Source organism: Merops nubicus, unplaced genomic scaffold, assembly GCF_000691845.1.
Source record: "Merops nubicus isolate BGI_N331 unplaced genomic scaffold, ASM69184v1 scaffold4201, whole genome shotgun sequence".
NCBI lineage: Eukaryota > Metazoa > Chordata > Aves > Coraciiformes > Meropidae > Merops > Merops nubicus.
Window position 1 is genome coordinate 1 of NW_008586092.1, and position 12,253 is coordinate 12,253.

A 12,253-nucleotide genomic window follows, 5' to 3' on the forward strand; every position below is an offset into this window, starting at 1 on the left:
TTTTTTTTTCTGTTTCTTTTTCTTTTTTTTTTTCTGCTTTTGTTTTTCCTTTTTCTTTTTCACCAGTGTGCTTTGGTTTGATTTTTATGTTCCTGTCTGTGTGCTGATCTTCTTTATAAAGCTTGAGCTGCCCCAAAATAGCTGCTCATTTCTGCTTCAGTAGCTGCGAGCCTGCAGAGCACTCATGAACTGTTCCACAGCCTCTCTGAGAGCTGCACCAGCACAAACTGGGCATGCAGAGATAGAGATTCATAGAACCACAGAATTGTTCTGGTTGGAAGACACCTGTAAAATCACCAAATCCAACTGTTCCCCCAGCACTGCCAGGTCCCCACTGCCCCGTGTCCCTCACACCACATCTCCATGGCTTGGAAACCCCTCCAGGGATGGGGACTCCACCACTGCCCTGGGCAGCCTGGCACAGCCCTGGGCAACCCTGCTGGGGAATAAACTCAGCTCCAGCCCCCAGAGGTCTGCCCTGGGGTGGGTTAGCAGCATTTTCCAGGTGGCAGCTTTGCCATGCACAGCACAACTCACATGCACCAGCAAGTTCATTTTACACTGCCAAAGTTAAGGTTCAACCAACATGGCTGGAGTAAAGGCAACGTGGTAGGGTAGGGGATGGGGCTGCAGACTTGCTCACAGCCTCAACCCAGATGTGTTGCAAGTGAAAGGAGAGCCACAGAACACAGTTTTTGTCTTCTGCATCATCTAAAGTGCACTGGGGCTAAGGAGGGGGAAGGAGATCCTGGAGCCTCCACCCCCTGGGTGGAATCATGATCTCCCTGGGAGTGATTCCATGATCATGATTCCAGGAATTCCAGCTGGATGGAGCACCCAGGTGCTGTAGAGGTGCTGGGTCTCAAGTTGCAGCATGACTTAAACGTGGTGGCCCATCTGCAAGGAGCTGCATGTGAAAAGGGATGAGATATCATCATGTATCTCAGCAAGATACAGGCTGAGCTGAGAGCATCTGGAGGGAGAGTTAAATCCAAGCAATGGGCTTGAGTAACAGAATCTGAGATGACTTTATACCTTTTTCAATCAAGAAAACCTCATCTTTTTGTGCCAAATCCCAGAGCCACCCTGGGAGATGTTGCTACAGCAGTTTTCATTTACCGCCACGTAAGACTCAGGCCAAACTCTGACAGGTTATTTATGACCCTTCTTATTCCACACGAAGCTTTTTTTTCTTGTTGACACACTGGGGTTTGTGGATAGAGGGGTCTGGAGTGCTTTAAAACCACACAGGCAGGAAATGCTTTGGTGAATCAGCATTAGTTCCTCAGCAGAGGTTGTGGTTGGCAGGAGAGCAGGGCTGGTGGAAAGCTTGGCTTTTGGTGGAGATGGTGGCTTTTGGAGGACAGGAGGGGTGTCAGCCCCCGTGTGTGGGGGTGTGTGAACTGCCCCATCGTACACCCGGGTGTGCATCACCCCCCTGGCAGGGAATCAGAGGGATTCATGGGTGCTGCTGCTTCTTTCAGATAACTTGGTTGTGATTGCCCTGTATGACTTCCCTGCCTCGAGTGACCGTGACCTGCCACTGGTCAAGGGGGAGAAACTCCAAATCCTCTCCAAGTAAGTGACCTGCTGCCAGAGGGGAGCTCAAGGATTGCCATGGTGAGGCTGGGAAAGAGGGGACCTTGGGGTGAGGCTCACCAGATGTGAGCCTGAGTCTTGACTTAGCTCCAGAGTGTAACTCTGGGCACCCTCTTCTCTCTGCAAGGTGGAGAAGGTCACACTTCCGTGCTCTCCTTGGGTTATGGATAGGTGGGGGTCAGGTAGCCCCCCTGCCTGGATAGTCCTGAGACCTTCTTCACTGCTGCTATGTGTGGGCGCAGGAGTAGCATAAATAACAATAACCCAGCTCCTGTTTCTTATTTTGTGCTGATCATGCTTTTGCAAAGGATGTGGGTTGGGTGTAGTCAGAGGAAAGGACAGAATCAAGCCAGAGAGACGTGTGGTTTCAGTTCACCTTCCTCTCAAACTCATGGGAGGAGAGCTTGACAGTCCATCTGCCCAGTCCATCACAGGACAGAGGTGGGCTTGGGTCCCCTGGTCGTTTGGCCTTGTAGGGCTGCTCCACCCTTGACCTCTCTGTGAGGTGAGCCCCTGATGCCATGGGCTGGGACCCGTGGGGCAGGGGAGACTGATGGGTGAGGAGGACTTCTGGTCACAGCTGGTGACTGAGATAGTGATGGGAAAGCAAAGCAATGGGGTGACTGGCAGGAAAAGGAGGGAGCAGAAAGGAGGAGCCCCAATGTCCCTATGCAAAACAAACCCACAGTGACCCAGATGTCCCTCCTCTCACTTGGGGAACGTCGCAGAGATTTGGGTCTGTGTTCACTCTGCACTTCCTCCCTCTTCATGGAAAGAGATTGTGACCTCCCAAAGTCCAACAGCCTTCAACCTGGTGGTGTTTCTAAGGAATCAAGAGGGATCTGTAGGGTGGATTAAGGAACACTGGCCTATTTGAAGCGCTCAAAACCCCAGAAATCCTCTTGTCCCTGCAGCCTTGGCTTGTCATGGACCCTCCTCAGGGCACTCACACTTTCTCTTCTTGCTTTGCAGCGAGGGCGACTGGTGGCTGGCCAAATCCCTCAGCAGTGGGAGGAAAGGCTACATCCCCAGGAACTTCGTTGCACAAGTAGACAGTTTGGAAGAGGAAAAGTAAGTGTGTAAGCTTACGAAGGGTGAACACTGTTGAAGTGCCCTGGCTCTCAACAAGCTATGGGAACAGCCTCACCTGCCAGCAAGAAGGTGTCACTGCTGGGCTGGATGGCAAGAGGCCTTTCAGCATCCTCAGAAAGGCTGCCCAAAAGTTCAAGAGAAGTTTTAAGCACCCTGTGGGTGGAGAGCAGGGAGGAGGAGGTGACCATGGAGAAAGTGGGCAAAGATTTCTGTCCCATTGACTGTGCCCACCATGGACAAGAAGGATTTTGGAGAAAGAACATAAAGGTTATGTTTGCACTGGTAAATTAGCAGTGCCAGGGATCATCCTCTGGCCCCACTGGGCCAGTCCACCCACATGCCTAGTGTGAAGATTGCTCAGCCTCCAAGACAGTGTCCATATACAGCCTGGGTCTGAGGATCACTTAGGAGGGACCGTGTTGACCAGGTCTTGGGTGTGCCAGAGACCTCACCAACAATTCAACAGGGCAGACCACTGAGTGCCAGTGCCTGGACCCACAGCCTGGCACTGTTTGTTTCATTAGTCCAAATGCAGCCTTCATGTTTGGCTCCTGGCAAAGAAGGTGGTAAGAAAGACTTGGGCCAAAATGGTTTATTATGCCTATAATACAAGCTGCAGAAGACATTGTCTCTGTGACTTATTTTCATCTATGGCATTCATAGAATCATAGAATGGTTTGGGTGGGAAGGGACCTTTGAAGCTCATCCAGTCCAACCCCCTGCAGGGAGCAGGGACATCTGCAGCTAGAGCAGGGTGCTCAGAGCCCCGGCCAACCTCCCCTGGGATGGTGCCAGGGATGGGGCAGCGACCACCTCTCTGGGCAGCCTGGGACAGGGGCTCAACACCCTCAGTATCAACAAGTTCTTCCTTCTCTCTCATCTAATCTCCCTCTTTTAGTTGAAAACTATCCCCCCTTGTCCTATCCCAACAGGCCCTGATAAAATGTCTCTTCCCATCTTTCTTGTATGCCCCCTTGAAGTTCTGGCAGCCCCCAGCAGGTCTCCCCAGCTGGAGCCTTCTCCTCTCAGCTGCCCCAGCCCAACTCTCTCCTGCTGGGCTCCCAGCAGAGGGGTTCCCCCCTCGGGGCATTGCTGGGGCTCCTCTGGCCCCGCTCCAGCAGGTCCCTGGCTCTGCTGTGCTGAGGACTCCAGAGCTGCCCCAGCACTGCAGGGGGGTCTCACAGAACCAATGATCCATCCCACTTGCAGTCTACATTTGGAAGGACCCAGCCATCATTGCATTCAGCACATATTTCTCAGTGCACAGAAGGGTGGTTGAGATGTGAATGCTCTTTGAATCCAGAGGGTGCATGTAAATGGCTATGGGCACCCTCTGCTCAGCCTGCAGCCCACATACCTGCTTTATTTCCAACCCTGGGCACTGCTCAGGGCTTACTCACTTGCCAGGTGAGCTGTGGGTCCCTGTGTGCCTCACAGGCTCTGGCTGAGCTTGCTCTTCTCTCCTCTAAGAGGTACTGCACCTACCACCTCCTCTTTGCCATGATTGAATTGCCAGGCTGGGAAATAAACCCGAAGTGAACGAACCCTGGTGTTAATCTCCTGAAAACAGTCCATTACTGCCACTTTCCAGCAGATGAAGAACTAGTTGCTGATAAAAATAACCCTCTGTTTCAGAGTGTAATGGTAAAGAAAAAAAAAAAAGAGCAATTGGAAAGAATTTGGGGGTTTTTTTGAGCTTTTCCTTTTCTATCAATCTTTTTTCCCTTTTCTTTCTCTCAGGTGGTATTTTAAAACTCTGAGCAGAAAAGATGCTGAACGGCTGCTGTTGTCCCCTGGTAACAAAGTTGGCTCTTTCCTTGTCCGGGAGAGTGAAACCAGCCAAGGTGAGATCCACAGAGCAAACTTAACCCCTGGGGAAACCTTCCAGACCTGAGCTGCAGAGTTCCACTGTCTCAGTGTTTCTTGGGGCTGACTGGACAAAATAACACGTGGCAGGCTCAGCAGGGTCAGCAGGGCTGCAGAAGTGAGCTGGGGATTTGGAGGGCAGAGATATCCTCCTGGTGCTACTCGTGTGTGTGGCTCAGGCTGTAGTAAGGGTGGATTTTGTCACCAGATTCCCTGGCAGAGATGCAGGAAGACAAATGAGCAGAAGAAATTTTCCAAAACTATGTGTAGGGGGTTTATTTTTCTCTTCTCTCTGAGGAAATGTTCATTTTTTTGGCAAATGGAGAACCTTCTATGTGCTCTTGAAGAAGAGTTTGTCCCACCTGCTGCAGAAATTTGCACAATTTCAGAGATTTTGGTGAAACTTTTTTTCCCCAAGGAAATATTATTTTCCTGATGGTTTGTAGCAGGGAGGATTGATGTAAGTCAGGACTTGGGGAAGGAGGCTGATGTGCAGAAGAGGTGGACTTCACCCACTTCCCTTCCCTGTGAGCTTATCTGGCCTTTGAAGACGTGACCCAGTGAGGATGGAAAGGGCAGAGCATTGTGATCACTTCTCCCAGGCAGGATATAATGACTAACCATAATACTCCTCTGGTTTATGCTGTTCATTTGATGGTCTGGACACCAGTTTAGGTTGTCCTGTGGGAATTTCATATTGCTTCTTTCCTGCTCCTCTCTTCTTGCATCCTCTGGGCCAGCAGATGTTTTTACAGCACAGAGAAAATGATGCTCAGGGTGGTCCTATGGTTCTGCTCTGAATCAGCTCCATAGTGTACTTCAGGAAAATGCTTCAGTCTTGCTGTACTTTGGTTTCTTTTCTGTGAAATGGCTACAGGAATCTGTCCTTGCCACATGGGAAAAGGTGTTTAGGTCTTCCTAATAGATCAGTAGAGACTTGGAGCATCCATCTGAAGTGGTATGGGACCTTTTTTTCCTTGTCTTGCTTCCCAAATGCTTCTACAAGGTCCAGGGCAAAGAGTAAGAGTGGGAATAGATAGATTGGATCCATTTTACAACTCTTTTTTGCCTCTTGCAGCTTCTCTTTCTTCCTTTCTTGCCTCTCTTTCCCCCCATTCACAGTGGAGGTCTCCAAGGCTGTATCTGTTCCTTCCTCCATGGCTACACCACTACCAGTAAATGAAACAGGGCCAGAGCCTGAATGTGACAGCTGGGTCACCCACACAACCCCAGTGCAGGTTTTGTCCTGGTGTCAACCACTCACCATTCCCAATAGCCAATTTGAGTGCAATCATCCAATTTTGGAGGCCGAGGAAGAGCTTCATGGTGTGGATGTGACCCCAGGACTAGAGAGCAGGTCCTGGCGTGGTGTCATTCACCCACAGATGCAGTCTGAGCCCTGGTTGGGTTGCAGACCTGAACACTTCCAACACTCCAACAGAAGAATTTGACAAATAGAGTCAAACTGGAGCACTGGTCTTGAGCTGGTGTGATATCTAGTGGGCTAAGTGGGCCATCAAGATGCTCATCTTGCTGTAGACCTCTCCCATGAGGCAGGGCTGCTGTGCTAGCATTATGGCAGCCTGCTTTGGCTTCCCCCTTGTCTCTGATGAGGTGATGCCAAGTAGATCTGTTTTCCATGTGGATTTGCAGTTTTCAGAAGGTTAAGGGAACCTGCAGGTCAGGAAACATTGAATAATCTGGTTTCTAAGCATTCTCCTTTACAAGTAGCTTGTTCTCTGGAGTGTGGTTGGGTCTAGGTCACACAAAGTTTGGAGAGAGGTGATGGAGTGCTGAGATTCAAGGAGAAATAACCAGGTTAGACCCAGTTTTTAATGCTGCTGGCAGCAGACTTAGCTGGAGGGGTGTGATACTCTCCATTAGCAGACGTGGCATGTTCCACTCCATGAAAGTCCCATGTTAGTCCCAAGTGGTCAGAGATCAGCTTCTGCTCTGAAATGTGAGTCTCACCTTGGCCTTCTCTGCTATTTAGTATTCTGTCTTAAAATATGGCTGCTATTCCTTCAAACACCTCATCCTCTGGATCATCCTATGGGATCAGCCTCTACCTGAATACCTGCTGCCTTAGTCTTAGACACCATGTGATGCATCTTAACCACATCTTCCTCTTTCTGAAGGGAAGGGGAAAAGAGAAAGCCCTGCATCTCCAAATGTGTCGTGAAGCTGAGTCCACCAACGCAAAGCATCACGAGATGCCCAGAGCAATGCCTGGAATTAACCCTGCTCTTTGAATCCACAGGTTCTTCCTGTTTTCCTCCTCAGTCACAGATATTTTTATGCATTTTGCACATCACCATCAACATTTGACCTTCAAGGCTGAGCACAGAGTCCAGCTAAGGGCAGTAGCCCCCTTATCTCCATGCACTGGAGGGTGGTTGCCTTGTATAGGGTTGTCTCAACCACAGAGGGAAGCATTCTGCACCCTGCCTAAGAGCAGCACCCATTCAAAAACCATCCAAAGCAGCACCTCATTTTAAAGATACTGAAGATCTGCAAACCTGGGGGGCTTTGCTTTCAGCCAACCTTTTGCTGAGGCTGTGACAGGAACATTCAGCCTCCCAGGAAGATGGGTCCTTGTCCAAGACAGTGCAGGAAGCAGACCAGCAGTGAAGTCCTCATCAGAGAGCTAGTTTTGCTGAAGCTGCTGAAAGTAAACCAACCTTCCCCCAAAGTAATAATGATTCCAAAACCTGCAGGGACACAGCTCTACAGCTGGGCTGAGTCACCAGCTCCTGGCTCTCATGAGGGAGTCATCTAGTCATCTAGTCCATGCTCCCTGCAGGGAGCAGGGACATCTGCAGCTAGAGCAGGTTGCTCAGAGCCCCCCTCCAACCTCACCTAGAATGGTGCCAGGGATGGGGCATCAACCACCTCTCTGGTCTTCTCCATGTGCTGCACCAGGAGGTTTGATTTTGCACCATGTCTACCCAGCCCATGCAGGTGTCCCAGAGCATCTCAGACACCCATATTTAGGTGACTGAATCAGCCCTAGGTATGATGTGAAGTTGAGTCTCACCCTTTACAAATTCTGCTGCTCTTTCCCATGCACCCAGCCCAGGCAGGTATCCCAAAGCATCTCAGATAGTACTAGACTCTTATATTTAGGTGACTGAGTCAGCCCTAGGTATGATGTGAAGTTGAGTCTCACCCTTTACATATTCTGCTGCTCTTTCCCATGCAAAACATGCCACCCTTTGAACAGCAAGGACCTGACAGCTCATCAGGGGAGATTAGGAGTCCTGCCATCTGTCCAGCTCCATTTAACATTTTTCCATTTGCTGCTGTCCCTGGGAGAAGAGACAATTGAAGCTTTACAGCCCTGGTGCTCTGTCTTTACACTGCAGCTCCCAAGGGAACAGGAACTGGCCATGGTGAGTGACCAGGCAAGCTCTACCACACTCCCTCCAGCAAACTGAGCTCTGACTTGGAGTGAAGCACAGTCATTAGCTCTAATGACAGGATAACTATTAATGCTGGTAGCAGGCAGCTGATAGATTGGCCTGGAGGGTGCCTGGAGCTCATTGAGTTGTGTCTTCACAAGCCAGACGTGTCCCTAGGGAAGGAAAGTGGGTGAAGTCCACCTTTCCTCCTCACCAGCCTCCTTCCAAAAGTCCTGGCTTGCACCAATTCCCCCTGCTACAGAGCACCAGGAAAAATGTGTTTCCTCTGGGAAAATGTTTCACTGAAGGAGTTTAGCCAAAATTCTGGAAGTTTCTCTTGCTCTGCATCCCTGGTTTGAAAGATGGAGGAGGATTTAAAGGCTCAGTGGGGTCTGGAGAGGAGGTCCTGCAGGAGAGCAGGCGTTTTGGGTGCAGCCATACCAGTAAACAGATCAAGTCTCCTCTTCTCACCCTCTTGCACACACGTTGGTCATTAAGTTCCTGCACAATTCCTCTGGCAACGCTCTCTGTTGTCAGTACAGTTGGCTTCCCACCACGTTTGGCTCCTTCCTCCAGCAGACCTTGTGTTGTAAACACAAGGTACCCTGAGCCACATCCCAGGCGTGCAAAGCACCCTCCTGGACTCGTGCCATGTAACCCAGCCTAGCCTGCACGTTGCTCAAATCACTTTGAAATTGAAACATCATCATCATCATCCTCATCAATAATAATAGGAAATATTATTATTAGCCGTATAGTTTCATTATTAATTTGTCATTATTATTATTATTCGCAACTTGAGGCCATCTAGGTACCACAGAGGAGCCAGAGGAGGTCTGGGGCCAAGTCCTATGGGGTGTGAGTGTGGCTGAGCAGCTCTGGCAGGACTTGTGCTGAGCACTGCAAGCACAGGCCCTGCCAACACCTCTCTGCACCCACCAGGGACCAAAGATCACTCCCTGGAAAGCCATCACAGAGTATCACGTTGGAAGGATTATCTGCTCCAAACTTTCTTGGCAAAAGCACTGTCTAGACAAGATGCTCCAGCACCCTGTGGAGCTGAAACTTAAAAGTGTCCAATGCTGGGGATTTCACCACGTTCACCACGTCCTGAGCTGTGTCATTGAGACATGGGCTGCAAAAATGAGCCTTTCCTTTGCCCTTCCTTTGAGTGTTTTGTTGCCCCACTAAAGGTGCTTCAGGGCAGTTTCTTAGATGGACTGAGAACCAAAAGGGCTTCTCAGTCCACCTTCTACTTGACACTCATGAAGAAGGAAGGGTTTTTTTCAGAATTTCCTTCTTTGTTGAGAGGGAGCCCAACAAGCTGAGGCTGTGTGCTTCCAGTCTTGAGGTTCCCTGGCTCTGCATTTACAGCAGCAGGTCTCCCATCAGTATTATGCCACCCTATCTTATAGTCACAGAATCAAATTGTCACAGAATCACAGAATCACATAGTGGTGGGGGTTGGAAGGGACCTCTGGGAAACATCTCACCCCACCCCCTGCTCCAGCAGCTCCCCCACAGCAGGGTGCCCAGGGTCACAGCCAGGAGGGTTTGGGATCTCTCCAGAGCAGGAGACTCCACAGCCTCTCTGGGCAGCTGCTCCAGGCTTGGGCACCTTCAAAGCAAAGAATTTTTCCCTTCTGTCCAGATGGACCCTCCTGGGTTCCAGTTTGTGCCAGTTGCCCCTTGTCCTGTTGCTGGGCACCACTGAGAAGCATCCGGTCTCTGCAGAAAGGCACCTCCCCCAAAGGACTCCTAGCACTTGGAAAAATTTTAGACTCTCCCAAATCCTGCTTGTAAAAATTTATAATCCCATCAACAAGGCAAATATCCACAAAGATGGTTCTTCTTCTGTTTCTTTTTAGAAATGCAAATAGCTTCCAGCCACAGCATAGGGAAGTGCTGGTGCTGTGCTGGAGAAACACCAGCCAGTGGTGGTTGTGTGTCTGTCACCTTCTCTTTGCACGCAGGATGAGGGTCTCAGAGTCACTGGGAAAGGTCCCACTCCTGGTTCTGATCCCACACCACAGATCTTTAATGTTTTAAAGGGCAGCCTGTCAACCCGGGTGACGTAGGAGATTTTTAACAGCCCAGCAGGCTTCTAACAGCTTGTTCCAGAAATATGATCCAGAAAAAGGGAGGAAAAGCCACCGTTGAGCTGTACTGAAATTTATACAGACACAGGCTGGAAGTTGCTGCTCTGTAGCAACATCTAGTGATGCTTCTGTGTGCAAAAAAACAACCCCATGGTTTAGATTATAAACCAACTATAAGGAGAGAATAAAAGGTTGGAGTGGTCGACGGTTGGATAGGTCCCTTGAGGTCAAAAGGTCCATGAATCCAGGTGTGAATCTCTAGATGTGGTCCAGCCACAGTCACAAGTTTATTTCTGAGCCATTCAGTTCATAGAATCACAGAATACCAGGCTGGAAAGGACCTTAAGGATCATCTGGTCCAAACTTTCTTGGCAAGAGCATGGCCTAGAGAAGATGGTCCAGCACCTCGTCCAGCTGAATCTTGAGAGGGTCCAATATTGGTGAATCCACCCCTTCTCTGGGGAGATTATTACAATGGTAACTCCAATGATAATTCCAATGGCTGATTGTCCTTGTTGTGAAAAAATTTCCTCTTGTGTCCAATCAATCTCCCCAGGAGCAACTGGTACCCATTACCCCCCATCTTTTCGATGGGACTTCTTGTCAAAAGGAATCTCCATCTTCTTTGTAGCCACCCTTTGAGTACTGGAGCATGTAGGTCTCCCCTAGGCCCTTTTTGCACCTCCAGCTGAACCACAGACCTGGTACAAGGGCTACAGGGGATAAAAGGGACATGGGGACCTTGGATAGTGCTGACAAGGGACATGTATCTCCTGCCTTTATCCTTCTCTCTAACCAAGTTCTGGTGCTGCTGGCAGGGTGATTCAGCTCCTTGTCAGTCCCATGTTTCTACAGACTGATGAGACTGCAGTCACTTGTTTCATCTGGGTGAGATTGGGATTGGCAGCTCAGATGGGAGATATGGAGCTATGGCAAGACCATATGACCTAAGGAACATCTGATTGCTGTGGCTGGAGGTGTGCTATTGATTGTCATATGTCTTCCTTGGGGCTGTTGACCATAGGCAGGTTTTACTCGAAGCCTCAACAGGCCCAGTTAAGCTCTGATGAACCTTTATCTTCTCCACTTGCTCTGGAGAAAGGAAAGCTGGCAGCGTTGCAGTCTGGTGGGACCTGCCCTGAGAAGACATCATCAAGGGCTGGGGGAGGTGTCTGCAGCTGCATGCAGCTGAGGAAAGAGGAGGTAGCTGGTCCCTGACTGGGCTGCTGCTTGTCCTCACAGCTCCTTCTTATGCTCATTCTCCAGGTTCCTACTCCTTGTCTGTGAGAGACAGCGACTCTGCTCGTGGGGACAACATCAAACACTACAGGATCCGCTCCTTGGATGGTGGGGGGTATTACATCTCCCCCAGGATGACTTTCTCCAGCCTGCCAGAGCTAATCCATCATTACAGCCGTGAGTCGTGTCCCTTCCTTCATGGGTTTGTCTCCCAGCAGAAGGTGGGCATGTGGACAGAGGGAGGACAGGCTCACTAGCCACCACCACCACTCCCTCCACCCTCATGGGCCAGGTGTACCCCTACAAGCAGAACTTGGGCACCCATGTCCTGGTTTTCATCCTAGGGCATTGCAAGGGTGAACTCTGCTCACAATCCTATGACCAGGGAGTGTCTCCTGTCAGGAAAAGAAAGAAATGAATGTTGAAGGGATCTGCAGGAGGGATGCTTTGGACTAGCTGGCCAGATGAATTTGCTCCTTTGTGGCTTGCTTTGAGCTTTTTCCTTTCATTGGTTCCATTCTGGGCACCTTGATCCCTGTGGCTGAAACATTTGTGTGGTTGTGGAGGTTTCACAGAATGCTAGAATGGTTTGGGTTGGTAAAGACCTTAAACATCATCTAGTTCCAGCCCCCTCTGCCATGGATTTTCCACAGGCTGACTTTTCCCTGGCACGTGTAGGTGGAGGAGGAGGAGGTTCTCTCTGCCATCCCATTGAAGTGTCCTGTGCTTCCTCCTCATACAGAGAAAGGGGATGGCCTGTGCCAGCGGCTGACAGCTCCCTGCAGATCCCTGGTTCCCCAGAGACCCTGGGCACAGGACGAGTGGGAGATCCCACGCGAGTCGCTGAAGCTCGTGAGGAAACTTGGCAGTGGGCAGTTTGGGGAAGTGTGGATGGGTAAGTAGAATTCCTCCCCTTCCAGGGGAAAAATAGATAAACAGAGGAGATGGAAAGGCCTC

General features: G+C 50.1%; 1 protein-coding gene across 1 annotated transcript in view; it reads left to right on the top strand.

Annotated features, from left to right (window-relative positions):
• Positions 1 to 1,484: 1,484 nt before the first annotated feature.
• The window catches only part of LOC103780836 (tyrosine-protein kinase Blk-like), a gene marked incomplete at its 5' end in the record, with an annotated part of 19,987 nt that continues 9,218 nt past the window's right edge, over positions 1,485 to 12,253 (top strand). Inside the window, 5 exons of the mRNA XM_008948528.1 lie at positions 1,485 to 1,578; positions 2,572 to 2,670; positions 4,432 to 4,535; positions 11,324 to 11,473; positions 12,039 to 12,191. Of these exons, the coding sequence (XP_008946776.1) occupies positions 1,485 to 1,578; positions 2,572 to 2,670; positions 4,432 to 4,535; positions 11,324 to 11,473; positions 12,039 to 12,191 (600 nt within the window). The remainder of the gene's footprint in view (positions 1,579 to 2,571; positions 2,671 to 4,431; positions 4,536 to 11,323; positions 11,474 to 12,038; positions 12,192 to 12,253) is intronic.